This window comes from Myotis lucifugus, unplaced genomic scaffold, assembly GCF_000147115.1.
Source record: "Myotis lucifugus unplaced genomic scaffold, Myoluc2.0 scaffold_15, whole genome shotgun sequence".
Taxonomy (NCBI): Eukaryota; Metazoa; Chordata; class Mammalia; order Chiroptera; family Vespertilionidae; genus Myotis; species Myotis lucifugus.
The window spans coordinates 4362159-4386502 of NW_005871063.1; the positions used below are offsets into that span (position 1 = coordinate 4362159).

At 40.4% G+C, this 24344-nt stretch overlaps 1 protein-coding gene across 5 annotated transcripts in view; it reads left to right on the forward strand.

The window, feature by feature from the left end:
* The window catches only part of DYNC1I1 (dynein cytoplasmic 1 intermediate chain 1), a 274473-nt gene that overhangs the window by 155346 nt on the left and 94783 nt on the right, over positions 1-24344 (forward strand). For all 5 annotated transcript variants that reach the window (XM_023750671.1, XM_023750669.1, XM_023750673.1 and 2 more), the window contains 3 exons: positions 4716-4878; positions 6870-6969; positions 14794-14919. In XM_023750671.1, the coding sequence (XP_023606439.1) occupies positions 4716-4878; positions 6870-6969; positions 14794-14919 (389 nt within the window). The remainder of the gene's footprint in view (positions 1-4715; positions 4879-6869; positions 6970-14793; positions 14920-24344) is intronic.

The following is a 24344-nucleotide window of genomic DNA, read 5'->3' on the forward strand; positions in this document are numbered from 1 at the left end:
GTGTAGCATGAGACAAAATAAATCCGAATTGATTAAGATACCCGCTTCTTGCTTTTGCAAAATGTCCTTAAGATGTACTGGGGATAAGGAGCTGGGGTATGTTTTGCACGTCTTGGCACAGATCACCACCCCCCTCCACCCCCCCTCCACCCCCACCCCCACACCCCAACCTCCAAATTGTCTACTCTGGCAAAACATTGCAACCACCTTCTTCACTTCTGAGCAGAAACACCCTCTAATTTCAACTGTTACTCATGCTTCATGGAATTGATTAAAGTCCCGTTAAAAGTCAAGAAGACGTTTGCAATACATTTTCTATTACTGCTGCTCGGTGAGCTTTATTCTCTATTAACGGCTTTTCTGCAAATTAGCACATAATGGGTTAAAAGCATGTTTATGATGGCATCAAACTCTGTGTTGTTGTTTTTTAAAGCAAGACAGTATTTTGCAAACTTTTGAAAGAATCTCTGGCAGATATAATCGTGGCGCCATTCACACGGCTGCATGGTAGTTAGGGCTGTGTCAGCACTTCCATTATGAACCCTGAGTTTCAGGGATTTATTACTCAGCCATAAAAATTTGCTCTGGGCTGAAACTTGACATACATGGTTTCAAACCAGTGAACACATTTTTGAGAAATCTGGCCTGTTTTGGAGTTAAAAAAAAAAAAGTGGCGAGGGGAGATGGGAAAATAATCAGTGCTCACTGGCTTTTGACATTTTTGCCCATGTGACATCAAAATGCATTAAACAGTAAAGAAATATGGGTTTGATGTATGACTGTTTTCACTCTGTTGTCCACAACAGAGTAGAGAAAAACAGCAGGTACGTTTTAGCTTATAATCAAAATGTAGGGAATTTGTATATGGGAGTGTCTTTGTGTCTTCAGGTTTGGAGGTTTGAAACAACAGCATCGGACACCTCACCCGTGTAAATGCATGTCAGCTCCTGAACCTCACATTCACGTCAGTGGAGGATGCCCTCTCTATTAGTCTGGTTTGGGTTGCTTGTTTATGAATTGATTTCCCTGTAAAATTCTCGTAAGAGCCATCCTCCTATTTAATCTGATTTTAAACTTAAGCTTTGTGGGGTTTTATTTATTTATTTTTTGTCTTTTAAATATATTTTTGAAAAACATTAAAAGATGTCATTTTAGATTGAAATTTAAAACTACATCATAGAAACAAGGCAAGACAAGTGGATATTTTTAAAATAACTTTTAACCAAAAATAAGATATTGTAAAAGACTCAATAGAAATTGTGAAATTCATGATGAGTTTTACATTTTTACAGAGAAAAAAAATTCCAAGAACCCAAAATATAATAAAAAAATAAATTTAAAAGAAACTGAAAAAATACACATTAAGGTTGATAAGAAAACTCGAGAAAATAGGTTAAACTAATCATGAAAGACATAAAAAAGTGTTTTCATATGTAAAACCAAGATAAATTAACATTTCTACAATAAGTAGAATATAAAGTAAACCCTGAAATAAAATGTATACTAGATTTTAATTTTGCAGGACATGAATTCACAGAATTAGGCAGCCATCTAAACTTTGAATTTCATGAATGCAGCCCGTGTTTTCATACTTGTTATTCAAGCTAAATATAACTGTTCAGATAAATTTTGCTAAGTTTGAAATCTGTCATGTCATTTGGACCACATGTAAGTCAAATTCACATATTCTGCTTTTTACAAGGAATCTTTTTCTCTTTAAAGTCACTTTAGATGCAAAAATTATTGTTAGCTCTTGGCAGAAATAATAAACATTTTGTTGTAAAAAAAACCCCAACAAACCTGCTATAATATTTCTTATAAGAAAATAAAATATTATAATGCCCATGTTTTGCTCTGATATGCCTTATAAAATTAATCCTGCCTTTTCATGCAGTGAGTATGTTAAAAAATTGACTAGGTTCCAGTGATAGGGAAAAGCTGCAGAAACAAATATTTCAGGGGGGATTTGGGGATTATCCTGGGGCAAAACTATTCTGATTCTAGTTGTTTATGCTTGTATTTTGAACCTTCTGGATTCCATTAATCAACCAATTTTCTTTCATAAAATATGATGTCTGGAGAGGTTTCATCTCCGAATGCAGCTTTTCATTATGGTTCTTGGATGCTCCATTATATTTTCATTACATTGTAACAACATTTATCAATTTAAAAATTTTTAAGTATGGGAGGTTTTGGGATTTTGTCAAAAATGCCTGTGGTCCTACTTAACTCCTAAGTTGAATATTGTTTACGATGTTAAAAAACTACTTGTCTGCACATGCATCTTATTATTTTGTGCTAACAAATCTTGTCATTTGATCCCTGTTAGACATCAAAGCTTAATATAAGATATATCCTTTGTTTTGCTCCAGTAGCAATTTAATTTTAAGCCAAATATTGTATTGTCAAATATAATATCTGAAGAGGCTACTGCTTCACCTACCTGAACTTGGCCTTTGCAAATACACTTTGATCAGCCATTTATTTTTCTCTTAGAGAGAAGTTGTATGTCTTGAAAGATGAGATCAAAGTGACAATAAGCTACAGGGGAGAAAAAAATTACAGAAAATTACACAGATACTATTTTTTAGTCAAGGTAATGGACCTGTAAGGAAAGATACAGGTGAAATAGAAGGAGCTGAAAAAGATAAACAGAGAATAGAAAGCTATTTTTTAGTATTATAAAAATGGAATAGAGGGGAAAAGTCTTGTCTCTGCCTAATTTCCAGGGTGCCTTGGTCATCCATCAACAGTGACTAAGGCTAAACGAGGCTATTAAAATAAGACATTTTCCTTGCTCCTATAGTACCCTTATTTAGTGAAGTTTATTTATTTATGTAACAGTACTAACCAAAATAAAATAACCCTCACATTTTGTAGGGTTATTTATTTATTTATTTACTTTGCCTAGTTACATTTTGAATGGTTTTACTGTTTTCTTGAACTTACATATGGGTGAAAAAATTGAATTTCATACTAATATATAGGAGTTTTAAGAAGTAGACTACTAAATTGCTACCTAAAGAGTAATGATTAAATACTTAACTATTTGCCCAGTGTATTTAGCTTGAACCCTTAAACCAGACTTAGTGTTTAGGTATCATGGCCTGCTTTGCCCAGAGACCTTTAATTGCTTGAAGAATCGAAGCTAACGTATGGCACGGGAAATGTTGGTTTTGTAGAGTTCTTGTTGTTATGGTCCGTTTCACTATTTCTTAAGCCGGTGTCTGGGCAGTTCTGCTCAGCAGAAGTTGATGGGGGTTCCTGGAGAGTCCCAGCAGACACTGGCATCTTTCAGGTTCTGGAGACTTCAGCAGCAAAGAAATGTTTCTAACTATATTTAAAAACTATGGGATGGGCTGTTTTTGGAGAAGATCTTCTGCTGGAGTGGATTTATCTTTTTTTGTTTTGTTTTGTTATAATGTTACCTGGAGAGCATTTTTCAAGGTGTGAACCAACTACATCAGGGTCATGCTAGTTTCTTGTACATGGCTCTGCAGAAGAGCTTTGGACAGTTCCCATTTCTCAGAACAGTGGCTTTGAGATACCATGAGTAGAAGCAAGTAACATTTACGTAAAACATTATGCTCCAGGCCTGCACCTGAAAGAGTCCTCTGACCATGTGGCCATATGGACATTGGTCCTGGTTATACGGGGATGGTGGTAGAAGTGTTTGGAAAAGCCAGTGGGTGAGTGATTCCACCAGGGACCCACCTGTAATCGTAATGCACTACCCCCTTCTGTAGCTTCAACTTCAGGCACTTCTGGTGCCACGGAAAGAGTCATCAATCAAATGTGGACCGAGGGCTCCCTGCCCAGAGTTGAATGGGGTTCCTGAAGAACCACAAAGCTCAGCTGACAGTTTCTGCCCTTGAGGCTTTCTGAGTCTGGGAGAGTTCCTAATCCTTTATCGGTTTATGTAAACGCTGCTACTGAAGAAACAGTTTATGTAACTTCATTGTGACTCTGAAGCGAACTTTCTTTCAGACACTATGACATATTGCTGGGTTTTTTTCATCTTCTTTGCCTCATTTTTTGCATCTTCAGGATTCGTGATAAGCTCGACCATGCTAGAAAAGTGAGGCATAAAGCAATTGTGAGGTGTCTCACAGAAGCATTTATTTGTTCCATGTGTTTGTGTACAAACAGAAGGTATTTGGGGTGAAAGGGGTTTGGAAGGACATGTCAGGGTTTGAGTGGAATGTATATAGCAATCAGTCAGCCTTATCAGGTCATCATCTAAAATAAAATGAATTTATCCAGAGAAAGAGGACAGGTGCTATCTGGATCATAGCATAGGTAGTTCTTAATTATTTAATATGTGCAGCTGTACAGTAGTCCCTAATATACATAGTTTTAGATTTCTCTAATATTCATTATTTCAGCCTTTTTTTTTTCAGTTCTAAAGACAATGACGTTATTCAAAACTGATTGCTTAGAACCCACCAATCTATTTTCATTGGTAATATTTTTCAGCTCTTCCAAACAGTAAGCAGGCCAGATATGAAATCTTTTTGTAAAATTGGCAGTGAAGACATCTGCAAAAAACGTTCTGTGTGAATGTGGGAGTAATTTAGACTGGAGATTTACAAGGCTTATCTCGCTGTGTCTTCTCATTCCTTTGATAAGCAGTCTCTTTCAAGAGTTGGATTCCTCTTGAGATGTTTTAATTGTCCTTTTTTTTTCTTTCCTAACAATCTCTTTTACATAAAAAGCCCCTCCAAGGGAGCTGACAGAAGAAGAGAAACAGCAGATCCTTCATTCAGAGGAATTTCTCATCTTTTTTGATCGGACCATCCGGGTCATTGAAAGAGCGCTGGCCGAAGACTCGGACATCTTCTTTGACTATAGTGGTCGCGAGTTAGAGGAAAAAGATGGGTTAGTTTCTTGTGTGCATTTTTAAAAAATACAGTGATAAGTTATCTGTTGATTCTAAATTCATGTGTGTGTCACCGTTGCAAATCCCAAATCTAACAAATCAGAGGAGGATGAAATTCCAGGGTTGATCTTGCTAAACAGCTTTGACTAAGGGCTTTGGTTATACCTCCTGGCTTAGAGTTTCCCTGTAATTATCATGTGCTTCCGTGAAATGCTTTTGAACTTGATATCTGGGGAACGGGCCAGGTGATAGAGACTGGCAGAGTCATATGTACTTTGTCCTCTGACAAAACACCCTTATAAGCAGCAGCAGGAGATTTATGTTATATCCAGTAGATCTATTTTTTATGTCTAAGCAAACAGGAAACTGAAGGAAATAAACACGAGATAGACCTTAACTGATGTGGGAGACAGTGAATAGAAACTGGAAATGTTTTCCTCTTTAGACACCTTAAGATTCTGTGTCTATGCCTTTTAAGAAACACATATGCAGGGCTATATTTACAGATAAAACAAACAAAAAAGTAATCAATAAAAGCAAGTGGCCCCAAATGACTTTCTCTGTGACTGCAACCTATACATTGTAAAAGGCAGTGGCTGCTAACCATCATCATGGGGATAATAAAGAGGCACTTTATGAGCTTCCTAAGAAATAGAAATAGCTGGTTTTTAGTCACCAATTTCTTTATGCCAAGAACAATATGAGGAGGTGAGATCCCCTGCCTTTTTCATCAGACCTGAGTTTTTTACTATTTCTAAAATTCAAATACATTCTCAAAGGACAACCTATCATCATTGAAGACACTCAAAGGATACAACAGAGGCTCCATACACAGTTTCAAAAGGGAGTTCTGAAATGTCCTAAACAGTTAAAGAGACAATAGTGTTTTGAATATACATGTTGTGAAATGTTTGTTTTCTTTTTAAAAGCCCACTCTGTGGCTCAGTTGGTTTTTCTAGGTGCTATTTCCTTCTGGGTGTCTGGCCCACTGTTATCCTGGCTTCCTGACAGTTACTTGGGTGCATACACCTCTTGCCTGAGTTGGCAAGGGTGGAGATGCAGAAGGGTTAACAGGAGGAAAAAAAAATCAACTCAGAATAAGTCAGCTGATTAGAGCCTAAGAAAATAATCTAAAACCAGGTCACCCAGTACAAGTGATGCAGGATGCAAGCCAACGGAATGAAGCAAATGAACAGAAAGAAAAAGGTGAGTGTGGAGAAATTCTTGAACCAAAGCCCAAGAAATGTAGGCAGTTTTTTGTGCACATCCAAAAGCTGCTGGCAGAGAATAAACATGACTCAATTTAAACACTCAGTCGATGGAGCAAATGCACGACCAGGAAAGCACTCTTGAGAGGAGGTTTGGTGGCCAGCTGAGTATCAGCCAAGTAAACACTGGCCAAAGTGTAATTATTCCAGACCCCGATGCTGTTTTAGTCTATGTGTAGCATCTCATACACGTGGTGCACCCCCCAACCCCCACTCTCCAGCATGTCTGTCTCATGGTGGAACTTACCACTTGCTATTGAGCAGGGAGGCAACCACTACAGCTAATCAGAAATTACTGGTAAAGAGAAACATGCACATCATCTCTGGTCTAAGGCCAGATAAGGGGGCACTGATCTCAAAGAATCGCCAAGTGCGTGCGCTCCCTTGACAACAGGGACATTTCTAGTAAACTCTGCTTTAGGATAGAACTTACTGAGAGGAGGAGACTCCTTTAGCACTCGTCAAGATGAGAACCTGAAACAAATTTGACATTTCATACCAGGCTTGGGACATGTGGAAACCTTTTCTGGGCCAGGTTAGAGAGAGCTTTTCATAAAGGAGACCCTTGATAGTTAATTTGTGAACAGAGTTTGTTATATAAATGGATGCTTTGGCTTCAGGGAGTACTGTGTACCATGCTTTTCCATTTCATTTTTTCAGCAGAAGAGACAAAGCCCCATTCTGAAGCATCATATTTATCTTTGATATTTAAACCCTCCTAGGGATGTCCAGGCTGGAGCCAACCTTTCTTTCAATCGTCAGTTCTATGATGAGCATTGGTCCAAGCACCGAGTAGTCACCTGTATGGACTGGTCTCTCCAGGTAAGAATTATTGCTGGGATGGGACAAACTGGGCTTGTGTTCTCATGGCATTTGTATTAGAGAGAGAGAGAGAGAGAGAGAGAGAGAGAGAGAGAGAGAGAGGAATTTGCTTCACTACTTTGGATATGCTCTTTAACCTACAATTTTTTCTCTGCCTGTTGGGTGTCTTTCTTATTTTCCTGAGGTTTCAGTTTCAGTTTTGCACTCTATATATTGAGTACTTACTATGTGTCAGGTACCCGACAGGGACCTGGCCATTCTGTCTGTGAAGCTGCTCTCATTAAGGTTGCCACTGATTTCCTATTTGTCAAATCCTGTGGCTATTGTTAAGCCTTCTTTGGCCCTGACATTCCAGTGTTGTTGGCTTTCCCATTCTTCTAAAAACAATATCCTTCCACAGCATTCCACACACTATTCCCCTCCAGTTCTCAGACTTTTCTAAGGCGTCTTTTTCTCCTCCACCCTTGTGGTCCTCATGGCCATGCCCTCACTCTTCTTCCTGACATGGCCTCTGTGGGAGATTTCTTCCACTGCTATGGATTCAACCACCACAGGGGAAGCCTGCTTATATCTCCCACCTACTATCCCTCCTCAATTCCACTTTACACCCCAGACAGGTGCACTCAGGGGCCCCACAGAATCTCAAACATATCATTAAGTCATTATTTCCACATATTATAAGTCTTTTTTTGCCACTACATTCTCTCTATGTTAAAGCCATACCCAAGGGCCAAAGCAGAACTTTCATCATTAACATTAGCAACTTCTCCTTTATCTTCCATACCCCATCAGTCACCAAAACCGTCTATTTCTCTATTCATATATCCCTCACCTTACAACTGTAGTATTGCTAACCTTCTATATCTATGCTTGTCCACCTATCTTCTGAACATCAAGTCAAATATAGTTTGAACAATGCAGGGATTAGGGACACCACCCCCTGTCCCCCGCCACACACACACACATACAGTAAAAAATCTGTATATAAATTTCCAATTGTCCCCTGGTATCTGTGGGTGACTGGTTTCAGGACCAACTCTCCCCTTCCCTCCACAGGTACCAAAATCTATGGATGCTCAAGTCACTTCTATAAAACAGTGTAGAACAATGTTAGTCCTCCACATCCATGGATTCCCAACCATGGATTCAAAAGCCAGGGATACAGAGGGCCGAATAAATATTTATTGAAAAATTCAGCATATAAGTGGACCCATGTAGTTCAAACCATGTTGTTCAAGATTCAACTGTAACCTTTCTAAAGTTCAAATCTGATCACTCTACCCCCTAGATTAAAAATCCCTATTATCAATAAGAAAAAAGTCTAAACTTGTTAGTGTGGCATTCAGAGTGGAAGCAGGCAAATTAACCAAAAGCCAGTTTGCTGAATGGCCAACTCAACTAGTTGACAGTTTATCCAGCGCTGAGTAGTGAAGTTATGTGGGACAGCCTGGTTGTGGTCCAGGCAGAATTTGAACCCAGATGGTCTGAGCCCTGAGCCCATGTTTTCGATGACCCTGCTGTGCTCTCTGCTGCAACGACAATGACATAAGAGCAGTGAGGAGAATAGGAATGCTGACTCCTGGCCATTTATGTCCAGCACCGTTTCTGCTTTCTTGTAGTCTGTGCTTTTATTAAGAAGAATAACCATGGCTAGCTTTTAGTTTGTATTTCTTACATGCTAAACGCTGTGCCAGCTGCTCGGATGGCATTATGCTATTTCATCCTCATAACATCGCATGAGGTGGCCACTGTTACTCTTTCCATTTTATAGCTGAGGGCATCAAAGCTCAGAGAAACTAAGTATTTGCTAAGTCACTCAGCTAGGATGTGGTAGAGCAGGGATTTGAACCCAAGCCTTTCAGTACGTTAGGGCATATGGTCTTCACCACTGCCTCCCACAAATGGCAATAAATCTGGCACCAAGAGAGGGTGTAAGTGCTAAATGACATGGGGCAGGTAGCAAGTGCTTTCAGAGTGCAGTGGAGTTTGGTATCTGTTTCTGGTCAGACAGGGCTTCTCAGAAGACTGGGATTCAGACAAACGGAGGGGAGAAGAGGGTGTTCTAGGCAGAGCAGTTAAACAGATGGTGTGAAGAGCCCCATTTAATCATGCTGGAGAACTGAAGGGGAGAGTAATCCCCCACAACCGGACTGTCATCAGCCACCGAGTGGGTGAGTGTTCTCTCCTCTTGAGTCTCCTTTTACATCCAAACAGCAGAGCAGGCATGTCATGATGGAGCAGAGACTAATACCAGCAGGGATTGCCCGGCCGCATCCCGCTGCTGTGTGGGTGGTCTGTGAGTGCACTCGGGTGTGTGCACAGAAATCAGATCCAAGCCTAAGGAAACACTTAGCTCGGCTTGTTCACTTGTTCAGAGTCTGGAAATTACACAGGAACCTTATCTGACACATTCCTCAAAGGCAACGTGTACTTGTCCCTGGGTCGGCTGACAGTGCTCCCAGAGGAGTGGCAGGGCCAGCTCCTCCTTGCTCATGGATGGATTTGCTTCCATGGAGGATTCTGTGTGATGCTTTTTGTTTCAGGAAGTGAACCTATAAAGGGCAGAAAGCCTACCATGGAGAGACCACGTTTATTTTTCCTCATTTTTGTGTAAGCTGTTCACTTACACTATGAGGAAGAGGTTTGCAATTTTGAAAAATGTACTTTATATGGAGCACGAGAAAAAGGTTTAGAACCCTCAGCTCCTACATACACTTGTGGGGTTCAAAGGACCATGTTTATATGCGTATGGGATGAAGAGACTTCCTGAATGTATCTAGATGCAACCCAGTGATATTAACAAAGAAGGACAGAAGCACACCCTTACGCCCTAGTAGGGACACATGTGCTAGGATGATTACCTGAGTGGAACAGAATGGAAAAAGGGGAGAAAAAAGAAAACACTACAGTAAGTCCTCACTTAACATCATAAGTAGGTTCTGTGACTTTAAACAAAATGACATATAATGAAACCATTTCACCATGGGCTAATTGATATAAACAAGAGTTCAATTCCTAAGGCATCTCATCAATGTTATAACAGCAAAACAATGTTATTCGAGGATCTACTGTATGAGGTTTCTGTATAGTTTTGTTTTGATCTCCCAAGATTCTTAAACAAGAACATTTTAAGTTTGCAATATTTTCAAAATATTCACCACACATAATTTCCTGGAAGAAATTTGAGCACTTGGAGAATTACATCAACTTTGTCATTCATTGAATATTGTGTAGTAGAGAGGGTCAATAATACTATACACATAGCATGTGACAGACTGGTACAAAACCAGACTCATGGTCTTACTCCCACTATATTGTATTCCTCTCACATGTAAATTGCATTCTCCAATCTTTCAGTCATCATTATACAAACTCGAGTACTTTGGGACAGTTTTTTTAGTTGCCAAATCAAATTAAATTCACAATAGCAAGAAAACTCCCACTGACACCAATTCAAATCTGCTAACATATGGATTTGACATCTACTTTATGCCGTGCCCTCTACTTCTTGCTTGTTTTGGAAATAGCATCCTAACTGATCTTCCTACCTCAAGTTTCTACATTGTTGAGTCATTATAAGTATTCTTTCAAGATTAACACTTGTAACGATTACTTATATGCTCTCAATATTACCTTGGGCATGTTGCCTGACTTCTCTTGGCTTAAGATTCCTCATTCATAAAATGACGGTAATAATACTTAGCTTGCATGCTTATTGTGACTATTGAATGAGTTAATGTATTTAAAGAAATTGCAATTTTTAAAAATGTCTAGTACATAAAAAGTACTCAATAAATGTGATAGTGGGGAGAGTATTAGTAGCACAAGTATAAATAGTTGCAACATATGACTCCTACCACCCCAGAGTAAAGTCTAAAATCATTAGCCTATACCCAGTAACTTCTATGAGGATGCCCTGAGATATTTCCAACATTTCCTGTTTCTTACCTCTTTATACATCTTAGCTCACTGCCAAATGCTACCTTCTGAGGTCTTCTGAACCTATTCTTCTTCACTTTTGGCTAGCTTAAGCAAAAGGGGGAATTTATTGGAGAGCCACTCAGGTACTTAGGGGATCCGTGGAAAAGATAAACAACTGGGGCTCAGGAATAGTAGAAATCTTGGAAGCTTGGGGGACCTCACCAATAAAATGCTATCATAACCTAACTCACTTGCCAGCCCACAGGTTTTGTGTCTCTGTTCAAAATTTACAATGACCAGCTAAGAGAATGTGATTGGCCCAGTTGGATGTCAGCCCTGCAAGAATGGATTGTCCCTGGGAAGTTAGACAGCTATTTACTGAGGTAATCTCCAGATATGGGAGCATCACTGAGCCAGCTGACACCCAATAGAATATCCTGCATCCATATCGGTACCCTTGTCCATACTGTCCTCTCCCTTTTCTCCTGATAACCTACCCATTTAACAAAGCCCAACGCTCATTTCTTTTTAGAAATCCTTTTCAATTTTTCTCCCTGCAGCACCCCAACTAAAATGGTTATTTTATCCTCTGTACTTGCTTATGCCCCTATCTTAGCACATATCATGTTCTGCTTTTATGTTTGTACTAGCGGCCCAGTGCATGAAATTCTTGCACGGGTAGGGTCCCTAGGCCTAGCCAGTGATCAGGGCCAATTATGGCCTTCCGGGTGCCAGCCGGGGCCTTCCTTTGTTCTATGCCCCTCCTCCCCACCCCCCGGGGTGGTCAGTGCACATCATAGCGAGTGATCAGTCTGGTAGAACTCCACGGGGACAATTTGCATATTAGGCTTTTATATAGAGAGATTATAGTTACACGTGCATATGTCTCACTTCCCTCTACTTAGCGGAGAGTTCCTGTAGAGCAAAGCCTGTTGTTGTTACATTCTTCTCCCACATTTTAGCTGGCATAGTGCCTTACAAATGCATAGGAGGCACTTGACACAGGCTACAGTGGACTAGAAGCCAAGCAGACTTTAAATTGGGTTCTCACGTCTTCACTTATTAGCATCATAACTGGGAACAAGTTACTCACCCAGGGACTCTTAGCTTCTCCATCTGTAGAAATAGGAAAACCATTGCTAGTTTAGATTGCAAGGACCAAATGAGTTAATCACCCAGCTCTGTCTGGAACATAATGGGCACTTAAAACATGTTGGTTCCCTTCTCTCTAATAAAAGTTAGACTTTATTTCTCTATAAGAGCAAACAGCTTGAGAGCAGATCTGGTCATTTCCAGGTAACAATTCTCCTAGGTTAAATATTAGATAATCCAGCCTCATGAATAATCATAAACTTCATATTTGTTCGCATTCTCTTTAAACTCATACTTTTAACATTTAAGGTTAAATCATTGTTCAGAAATTTACTTTTTATTGGAGAATAACAAATTTGACTAATCATGTTCAAAGAAGTAACAGAAAAAGGCATGCTAGAGGAGATTTTTGAACTCATAAAATTTCACATGCAATAAGAGTTAAAGTAATATCTTTAGGACTTATGATCCCAATTATAGAAATTACACCAAAGACATTTCACTGCTATTTTACTAAAGCTCTCCCTGTTTTCTAAAGGAGTTTTAAACCCAAATAATTTAGAATATTTTTAATGGAAAAAAGAAAAGCTACAAGTGGGAGCCGACGATGAAACCCAGATGTGAAGCTGTGGTATATAATTCAAGACACATCTGGCTGCTCATTGACCATTCTGATAGTGGTGGTGTTGATGTTTATAGAGTTGCCTTTTTACATGCAACATAGTTAAACTTCAGCTGGACAGTCTGGAGACTTCTGTGTTTATCTAGATGTTAGTGTCTTTGAATGGGCCTTTGATTTAGCCACTGAGGAGTATTTTCTGATAAAGAGTGATTACGTCCAATGATGGCCGCATACATGTATTATAGGCTTGTACTTCCTCTGCATCAACCAGCAAGTTGTCGCTCTGTGTAGTTTTCTTAAACTGAGGGAGTTTAAAGAATGAATAAAGCCACGGAAAAGACTTAGGTTTAATTATTATAGATAGAAAAACGTTGATGTTCAAATTTATGATAATCTATTTTTAAATATATACACAGCATAGTGAAATATAGGGGGGAAATTAAATGATCTCTGAGCAAAGGGTGATAGGATCTGTTATAATCCTAATACAATTGCATATGTAATGATACAATTTTTAATGTGACTGCCTTATGGAAATCCCAGGCAGGAGTGGCCTTTTCATGAAATGTTGTATCTCCCATGAGATCCACTCCTCAGTTTGTTTATTAATACACAGCACAGAGATATCATAGTAAGAGTAGGTATTTCTATTCACTGTGGAGTCCTGATGGTTTTACTGGTTGTGTTACCTGCACTTATGCATTTAATTGTTGGAATTATTTTATAACAAGGGATTAAATATAAAGTCTTTCCACTGAGCACAGTTACTAAAATTTTTAAAAAGCATCTGTAATTCAGTAGGTTTTGGCACAAGTTTAGCATGTGGTGGGAGTTACTAGGCCCTAGACTCAGAGGTCAATAAAAACTAGTCTCTACATTCAGAGTGCTTCAAACCTTGTAAGAAACAGAAGTGGGGGAAAACCATAATACAATTTGACAAGTGCATTAATGGGAGAGGACACACACATAATGTTCAAGGAGACAATGAGAGGTAAGGGAGGTGGTACATGGTTAGTTGGGATTGTCTGGAGGACTAGATGCCTGCATTGAGTCTTAAACAGTGAGTTAATGATGTCTACCACACAGAAGAAGCATTCCAATGAGAACAGCAGACTCATAGGTACAGCGGCCATACCTGTGACCCTCAGAACTAGCCCAGTGAGGCTGGGTCATGAAATGTGGGAGGGTGAAAGGAGAGAGAATTGTAAGAGATTAAGCAGAGGAGTTAGAAAATGACAGAAGGATCCTATCTGACCTGCATTTTATCTTCAAAGTAATAATGAGCCATTAAAGTATTTTAAACAGAGGAGTGCCTTAGCAGATGTCTGTTGTAAAGTCATGCTGACAAAGTAGGTGAGGGTGAGGCCTGGAGAGCCTGGAGTCAGGGAGCCATTTAGGAAGCTGTTGCCTTCATTCAGATAAGAAATTCGTTTAGGAGGCTCTCACCTTAAGGATGGGAAGAAAACATGCATTTGAAAGGTATTGAGGAAGTAGTGAAATAGTACATGGGATTGAGAAAGAGGAAACAATAAAAATGAATGTGGAGTGTCCAGGCTGGACAACTAGGCACCAAAAGAGGGAACATTGAAAGAGCAGTAGGTTTAATGGAAGGCTACGAGCTCATTTGTCTATGGTTACATCTGATGTGTCTGTGGGCGGCCCTGAGAAATCCCCAGTAGGCAGTCAGATATAAGGATCAGCAGCTAGGAGAGAAATCAAGCCTAAAGGTATAGATTTGAACACTGTCAGCATATTAATACTTGTTAAAACCATTGGAGTAGATGAGGTCGCCCAGAGAAAATGTGTATACAGAGACAAAGGAAAAATAGGGCATAAAACAGCTTCCTTGGAACATAGATAGCAGATGGAGAACCTGTAGGAACTAAGAATAGTGGGCAGGAAGAAATATGTAATGGAAGCCAACACAGGAGAAAGGAGGGATTAGCCCACATGTCAGCTAATACAGAAAGATCCAGCAATGTGTGCAGTTTGGTAGTTATTAGCTCATGGAATGATGGCGGCAGAAACCAGATTGCAATAGGTTGAGGCATGAAGTTGGTATTAAGTATGCCACAGCTTAAAAAGCAAGTGACATTTAAAGTATGTAGTATAGCATGTGTCTGTAGAAATAAAGTTTTCTTTGTGTTGTCATCATGGCCTAATTCATTCTTGTGACCTCTTCCACTCAGTACCCCGAGCTGATGGTCGCTTCCTACAACAACAATGAAGATGCTCCCCATGAACCAGATGGAGTGGCCTTGGTTTGGAACATGAAGTTCAAGAAAACCACACCAGAGTACGTCTTCCACTGTCAGGTAGGAGTCAGCACAGTAAAAATAACTTACATCTCCTACCAGACCAAATATAGTTCCTGCTGCCTTGCATCCGTCTTATGTGGAGAGGAAGAACTGAGTTTAAAAATGGAATTGTTGACAGTTTTGGAAAATTTCCCCACAGTAACCTAATGTTTGGGGAAAGTGGCAACCCTCTCCAAACAGTTAGGAAGCCTGGTTGGGGACTGTGTGTCATTTTCTTTCTATTTAAAACCGCCCCCATAGAGATGAGTTTATAAAGACCTCACACTTATGAAGAAATCCTGGTGTACCACTTCCTCTGCTCAGCAGCAGCATATGCTTGCCCACCCACGTGGACATCCGCAGAGCACTACCATTTCAAGCTCCCTTCTCTCTCCGAAATGCAGTTCAATGGGATTTTGCCAATTTTAAGTTGAGGGGCGCCATCTTGCTTGCAAGATGATAATATTTTTGTAGCCGGTTTAAGGGAATACCCATCATGAATCTTTCCTGACTTGTTGAGAAATATAGATGCTGTTTCCAGTTTGCAAGTGCAGAGATCATTTCAAATAGTTTTGGGTAGTTTATTCCTTATGTCTGCTGATACATTTGTCTTCTCATCCATTCAACATAATACAGGCTGAAATTATGCTACACTTGTGAACATTCAGCTTTGCTCTGTTGCCATGACTCTGCTTAAATAATAGGCCTCAGTAGTGGCCCATGCACCAACCCCTTTATTAATGCTCATATCCTGTGATTATGCACAGGAAAATGCAAAACAAACGTTCCAGCTCAAAGTTTCAGTTCTTCAAATATTACAATTCAGACATACTGAGTGACAGTTTAATCTAAATACAAATTCATTAATTGAAAGCGTGGGTAAACCTGTTGATATTTGGAAGTTTAGTGCCAATTTCTATCTAAGAGCTGAGTATCTTTTTGAACTGAAATATGTTTAGACTTTAGAATATTATCAGATATGATTTGGGGAATGGGAGCTGCTGGAATGAAAGGCCCAGCCCAACCTGATTGAGTAGCCTCTGACCCAGGCCATGTTTTTCTAATTTGCTATCTTAAAACAACAAGAATTCTAGGTCTGCATAGTAAATAGTCTTTTTTCCCCCTGAACCTTTGAAATAAGAACAGTTTTTCCTTTCTTTGTTTTTTTTTTTATAAGATTATCAAATTTGTCAGTGTGATATGCTCTTTTGGTAAACATAGAAGCACAAAATCTTAATTTTGCTCAATTTTAAGAAGTTTGTTGAATTACCAGGAAAATACTAAAAGGCTTATGGGGTAAGCAGAAGCACATTTTTTAAAAATCAGTGCCATTTAAATTATTTTGATATTATATAAAGCATATCTTGAATATTAAAAAAGAAGTAATAATATATTGTTTTAGTCGATGTACACGCTGTTTATCAAAATTTTTATTAACTGACTATCGGTAGCCTGTGACAAAAACAGTTTGATAATATGGTTAACATTCACAACATTGCATAGTAAACAGGCCAGTAGGAGCACAATAATGCTGAGTTAAGAACTATTTTCAAAGGTCTTTGGAATTAACTGGAATTTTAAAATTACCTGTCTTATTGCACAATTGTAATACCAATATTGATTGAAAAGAGCATCTTCTTTGTCCTCTTGTGGTAGCTTTGGAATTATTTACTAAAGCTCTCACTAACATGCATTTAATTTTATTTTTATTTTTTCCATTAAATGATCAAATGTATGTATTTTAGAAGAAAATACACTCTTGATTTCAAAAACAACAACAAAAAACAAAGTCAGAAGTACTCTGAATATCCTAACAAAATATGCTGACTAAAATATCTCTGTGTCCCCCAAATTCCTAATACTATGTCCATTTCATCTGGTGACCAGAAGCAGATGGGGCTCTCAACTCTACTTAGTATTCTTAATAGAAGAAACGTGAGAATTCTAATACTTTTAAACTTTGAGTTGATCCAGTGACATGTGCAAGAGACCATGAGGACTCTGAGAGTCTAGGTACCAAATAAAAGCTACTCAATCTAACACATGTTTAGAAATACTGAAAATCATGATTGTGCTACTCAGACATGAACGACCCTTATTACTCATGAGAAATACATTTAGAAAATCTTATGAAACCCTAAATTGCTGAATACCACTATAGTACCTTGCTTCTGTGATTAAATTCTCTTAAACTGATCTAACTGCAGGGAGCAGAATGTAACACCAGCTTTGGGAAAGTGAAAAGGGAAAAAGTTTTGGTCCCTCTAAGGGAGGAAGTGTATACAACCTAAGTAATTCAGAAGCCCTTCTAGGGACCCCTGGTGGTTTGAATATGCAGTTATAGTTGGAAACCAATGGCATGTAGAGGAGAGAAGAAAGGGGATGACAAGGTGACAAAAGTGGTTGGCTTCTTTATTTAAGAGGGGTTCTTGCCCCACAATTCCCTTCTGCTCTTTGACTCAAACTAGAGTGGCAATTCTTGCCTTTATTACTCTGATGATGATCTCCTACTGAATCCTATTTGAGAAATTTCCTAACCAACTCCCCTGTTTCTTCCTACCTTGTCCCCCTTGCCCCTCCACACACACACACACACACACGCACTCTTACATTTCCTATAGCTCATTCATTGCTGGGATCTGCTCTGGGGGTGGATGGTCAGAAGACCCAGAGCTGTTTTTCCAAGACCACATTCAACATGACATAGGGACAATAGGCACTGGAGAGTTGGTGAGTACCATTTCTTTTGAAATAGTGACACGCCTTGCTATCACTGATACCCATGAAGTTAAGATAAAAGCCAGTAAATATCAATGGTTATCAGAAGAAAACAAAGTACAAGTATGCCTGAGCTGATGGGAGACCAAACAAGGTATAACTTAAGCAGTCAGGGAAGTTATAGATAAATTAATGGATGGAAGTTAGATGGAAGGAAAAAAAATAATAAGGGGAATAAAAGGGCAGGTTGGTAACCATGCACCGATCTCTAATAACTAAATGAGTATAACTACATTTGTCTGTATTTTACATTTTGCTAGCACTTCTCCCTTCGTGATCTCATTGATTCTTACAACCAGTACAGCAGAAAAGATTATTCTTCTTTCCCAGTTGAGAGACTTTGCACTGTAAGGGCTCCCAGCTAGTGAGCCGTAGAACCAGGCCTGCACTCACCGATGGGGCAGCATGGGCCATGATAGCAAAGCATGGGCCATGATGTGCAGTTCATTCCAAGTGTATCTCTGGCAGCCTGCCACTTATAAGATGATGGTTAGACATGGTCCGAAAGGTGGCTACTGCAAAGAGAAGGTAGACCTCAAGAGGTTTATCAGCAGCCACTGGGAGAGGCCTCACGTCATGTACGGGCAACTCTGGATTGGCTTGGTCCTTGGTAGCCCAGCAACCTGGCATCACTGGCCTGGTGCAAAGCATCAACTACACCCTGGGCCTAGAATAGTCAGGCAGCAGAACTTATACATACCTGGGACCTCAGGGCACTCTCCTTCCTGTCCTTCAAGACTCCTGGGTAGGAAAGGCTCAAAGGGGCACTTGGCCACTCAGGACCCCTTGAGCTGTGATTGGGCTGAGGAGGGACATGACGGTGAGCCAGCCAGTGGGGCTGCCAGCAGTGGGGCTTTTTAAAAGAAAACAATTTTAATGAATATATATATATATATATATATATATATATATATATATCTTAAAAAATTAAAGCTGCCAGTCTAGAAATAAAATCAGCAAATTGGAGACCTTGATTGCCAAGCACTTCTCAGTTACCAGATGCATTTCTTATTAACTGATGAATGGTAACAACTTCTCCCAAACCTGAAGGGGAACGTGGAGAGCCCACAGAGTTAGAATACATATGAGAAAAACCTAACCCCCACTCACTGACCTATCAGTTTTCTTCTGTATCCTTTCTGATCTGGTAAAGCTTACATACAACACCTGGGCTCCTTTCGACACGGTCTCAATGAAATCAGGTGGCTTGTGCTTCCACATTGTCCTATGATGTGGCAATAATTTCATGTAGACAGTTCGCTTGGTAGGAAAGAGGACTATGAATAGGGAGAAGCAACAGGTGCCTGGCGATGATTGCACTTTTATCATTTTTAAAAAAATCCTCACCTGAGGATATTTTTCCATGGATTTTTAGAGAGAATGGAAGAGGGGGAAAGACAGAGAGAGAGAAATATCAATGTGAGAGAAACACATCCATTGGTTGCCTCCTGCACGAGTCCCGACCAGGGCCCGGGCCAAGGAGGAGCCTGCAACTGAGGTACATGCCCTTGACCAGAATCGAACCTGGGACCTTCGGTCCATAGGCCGACGCTCTATTCACTGAGCCAAACTGGCTAGGGCTACTTTTATCATTTTTAAATAATCACATTAGCTGTCCATTTCTTGATCTCTGTACATTCTTCATATTTTTCAAAAGTGTATAATTGGCCGGTTTTGCTCACTGAATACAGCATCTGCCCGTGGACTGAAGGATCTTGGGTTTGATTCCCAATCAAGAGCACATATCTTGGTTGCAGGCTCGATCCCTGCAACCAATCAATGTTTCTCTCTCACACTGATGTTTCTCTCTCTGTGTCTCTCCCCCTCCCTTCCACTATCTCTAAAAATCAATAGAAAAATATCCTTGGGTGAGGATTAACAACAACAACAAAAAAACAACAACTATATAATTGCAAACAAATCTTTTGGCTCAGAAAAGTATCACTTGAGGACTAGAAAGCAAATGCATAAGAAACAGACATTAGTTCAATATTCTTTAGCAGAGACTGACAGGATTTTTGCCTAATCATGAAAAGATTGCAGTAGGATGGCTCATTTCTTTGTTTAGAATAGCAAAGCCAAATACCTTCCACTTCCACGGGCAGTTTTCGTGTCTTTTACTAAACTGAATATTTAGTGTGGGCTCTGGTCCTGCATTTTCTATTTTCACTTCAGTGAGAGCTGTCCATACTTGGAAAATATCCGTGGACTCTGCGTAGAAATCAGCCACGGGCCTCACCGCACGCTCTGGCAGTTCTCCTGCCGTCTTCTGTAGTGGCTTCCACACACTGTCATTAGATTATGCATCCTGACCACCCTGCCTTGCTCACCCTGGTGTGGTCTTTCTCTTTTAAACAGAATGAATAGAATCAGAAATATATATCTTAGAATTATCTGCATTGAGGTAAGTGGAAAAGTTATATTTAGAGGCTTGGCTTGGTCAGAGGTTTTTATTTTTACTTTTATTTTTTCCTGGTCTGGTTTCTTTGTTCTTAGCATTCCCTTTTTAAGGATTATCTGACATTGACCTGAAACTGAACATGACCTGAAACCCTCCCCATTTCGGGAGAAAGCAGAATGTGGAGTGGGGGTGATATTAACTAAGCTCATTTGTGCCCGTGTTTACAGTCCTCAGTTGACCTTCTCCCTGTGTGTGGCTCCACGTCTCATCAAGAGTTTGCAAAGGTTAGAGAGGAGGCTGCACCTCCTCACAGCTTTAGCCACCCAGAGTTTGGTTCTTCGTGAGGTTCCCGCTGACCTTGAAGAGAGCCCTCTACTCCCCCACCCCCCACCCCCATGAGGAGTGACAGTGACGCAGGAGGGAAGTGATGGTGGTCAGGAGAAGGGACAGAAAGTCAGGCCTTGCAGCTCCACTCCTCGCTGACCACACTGCCGAGTGACCTCGGGGAGTTGTGACTTTTGTTGCTCCTGTCTCTGAGGGAATCGTGAAGTTTATTTCAATAAACTTGATTTTCCTCCCATCAATTTTGTCCATCCCCCACCCCAGATTGTGCTCCATAATCCAAATCAACAAAACAGCTACAGAAACAATGATATAAATGAATTTAAATGCATTTTCCAATGTATATTATGACCAGAGCAGTGTTAGACTGTAACTTAAGGATTTTTATTATTATTATTTTAATTAAAGGGAGGATAATTTTCTTATGGCCTGATTAAAAAAAAACACAAAAAAACAGAATAGGAATTTTCTAACCTTTTTTTCTTGGATGTGGCAAGGAGTGGTTACTCAGTAGAAGTCAAAAAAGAGAAAGGGATGAATGACTAGAACATTCTTTGACAACTAGGGCTACATATTCACCATGTGTCCCTGGGATGACAAAAGGAAAGACACAATTAGGTTCTCAGTAACTGGAAACAAAGTCCATGGACAGGAACATTCTGACTAATATAAGTAAGACCCAAATGGTTTTCAAATGTATCTACCGCAGAAGTGAGAAACCCAGAAGGGGAAACCTCAACCATTGTCATGTAGATTGTGATACACATCTCCAAGTATACAATTAAGGAAAATTAAAGAATGCAGACGACCTAAAGGTAAAATTAAGCTCGGACATAAAAGATGCAAATTATATGGATGCGCGGAGAGGAGCAGGGCTCAGCAGTGCTATTTGTGCCGTTAGGAAAAGGCATGCGGGAGCTTAAGCGTCTGTGCTGAAATGAAATGCAGACATTCGGAAACACTTCTTTTATGCCAATTGAGCCTGACTGGTCCAACGACTGAGGCATGAGTGAGACACTGATTCTTATTAAATCAAACAGCAGGAACTTCTTTTTCTGTGTTTGGCCCAGGAAGCTGGAAGCAGAGAAACGGCCTTGCCAGCTTTCATTTTTTATCTGCCGTCTTTCTGGAATTTTCTCCAAAAAGCAACAAAAGAAGAAGCAGAATTGATCATTGGGATTTATCTAGGAAAATTAGAATTATCAGCAGGATTAGAGCCAACAGACTGTATCCTAAATGATTCCTTATCTGAAGATAGCAAAGTAGTAGACCCTGTACTTTACAAGTGACTGAGTCAGCCAGTTGAGAGGGATGCTATGAGAATATACCTTTGAACAAATTGTTTTCAAATTGTTTTCTTTGTCTTGCCATGTCATATTGCAAAAAGCTTAATAGTATTGCAAAAACTATGTACGACTAAGCATTTTTCTGCCCTATTAATGTGCACATATATTGGAGATGTAGGACCCCAACATTGAAGTTTTATTCAGTTCCCTAAATGCCCTTCCCTTCCCATGCCCTGTGCTAAAACTACCTGAACTGAGCTTCCTCTGGTTGTACTTTACTAGGGAATTGCCACAGAAATTATTGATGCTGAGCAGTGAGAGCCAGATGGCAATATGAGAAGTTTTCTGGCCTGTCACTCCCCTGGCCCTCACCACCCTGCCACCCGCCACACATCGTGCTCTAAGGCAAACGGGTGTTCTCAGGGGCCTGTGCTGAATGGTGATGGAGTTCTAGTTGCTTCTTAGGATTATTGTGAGGATAAAAGAGATAATATCGGTGTGTTAGTCTGCTCAGACTGCTGTAACAAAATGTCATAGACTGGGTGGCTTAAAGCACAGAATAATTTTCCCGCCGTTCTGGAAACTGGTAAGTCCAAGTTCAAGGTGCCAGCCATTTTCCTGTCTTGGAGACAACTGCCTTCTAGCTATTTTCTCAAGTGGCAGAAGTAGACAGCAAGCTTTTCTGGTGTCTAATACCATCACGAGAGCCCAATCTCCAAATACCTTGTATTGGGAGTTAGGGCCTCAGCATACACATTTTAGTGGAACACAACTCAGTGCATATAATAGGTGAACATGCTTTGAAAAGATGAAGTATTCTCTTTACATTTGATTGTTTCAATATTATTGCATGGAAGTCCCTTAGGAGGAAGCCTAAACCATGACATACATTTTTTCTTGCTTGAATATATTCCTAAAGAAGTTTCACCTAAGTTAGATTCATTCATTCACTCATTCATTCAACAGGTATTTATGGGGTACCCACCATGGCCAGGTCCTCAGAATAGCAATTGGCTGGAGCTGAGAAGAGAACTCTCTCCAGAAGAACTCCTCAGTGTTTCCCAGTCCCCACCAGCCCCTAATTCCTATCACCTGGCCAGCCCTTCTCACCTTAGTCAAGTCCCTACATATGCTTTTCATATACAAATGTCAAGTGAACAGGGAACCTGAAGCAATTCCTAAGTTTTCTCATCCCAATCATGTAAACATTTCATTCATAACTAAATGATGGTGATAAATTTACTGTGTGCTGGGAGGCAGTTAAGCACACTGGGGTTATGGGTGAGCACTATGGTCATACAGCCTGGGATTATAATTTGGGTCCCATCACTTGGAAGCTCCGTGACCTTGGTCAAGTCATACGTCAGAGTAAAATAAATAAATACGTATGAAGCTTTTATTTATTTGTTTTGTTAATCCTCGCCCGATGATATTTTCCCATTGATTTTTAGGGAGAGTGGAAGAGAGAGGGAAAGACAGAGAGAAACATCGATGTGTCACATAGATTGGTTGCCTCCTGCACGAGCCCTGACCAGGGCTCAGGCTAGGGAGGAGCCTGCAACCAAGGTACATGCCCTTGACCAGAATCAAACCTGGGTCCACAGGCCGACACTCTATCCACTGAACCAAACTGGCTAGGGCAAAGCTTTTAGTGTCAGGAACAGAGTAAGTAACCAATGAATGTCAGCTACACATATTTAATACTAGAGGCCCAGTGCATGAATTCGTGCATGGATGGGGTCCCTCAGCCTGGCAATCAGGGCCGATCAGGACCATCTCACCCAATCCCAATCAAGCCGATTGGAGCCAGCCAGGGGGAGGGACCATGGGAGGTTGGCTGGCTGTGGGAGTGCACTGACCACCAGGTGGCAGCTCCTGCATTGAGCATCTGCTTCCTGGTGGTCAGTGCGCGTCATAGCGACCAGGCGTTCGGTCAACCGGTCATCAGTTGCTTAGGCTTTTATACATATATGCTGGGGTCCAGCCCCAGCGGGTCCAGGGGTTCCCAAAGGTGTGGACGGAGTCGGCGGAGAAGAAATGACACGGAGGCAGTGTTCAGGTGATCATCATGGCCAGGTTCCTCTTAGCCAGGTACCTCTCTTTATTGTCATCTAACATCTGTATATATACTATTTGGTCCCAGTTCTATCCATTCTATACAAAAGGCCAGGGGGCTTCCCAACTCCATTCAAAGGTTACTCTATTGTTCCACTAAGCTACAAGGAAGTAACTGAAGGAGGTCACTCCAAGCAAAGATCAAAGCAACCAACCACCCCTCTGACACTCAGTTAAAGGGTTTACTGACAAAAATCCTCACCTGGGGAAACAACCTGTCTTCTCCTAGCCAGGTTCCTTCCACTATTGTCCTCTTAAATCTGCATTTATCCTATTTGATCTTAATCCCATCCATTCCATTCCAAAGGCTAGGGCATTTATCATCTCCATATTAAGGTCCCTAGAAACATCCCTGCACAGACTGCCTCAAGCAGCCAGGGTGGATCAGCTTCCAGCACATATAGATGCCAAAATGAAATTCAAAAGATGTAACAATCTATATAGCCCTGTCCCAATAGCATGAAGGCCCCCAATGTGTCAGGAATTATACCTTTAGTTGCTGAGTGTAAAAGGGGGGAGGG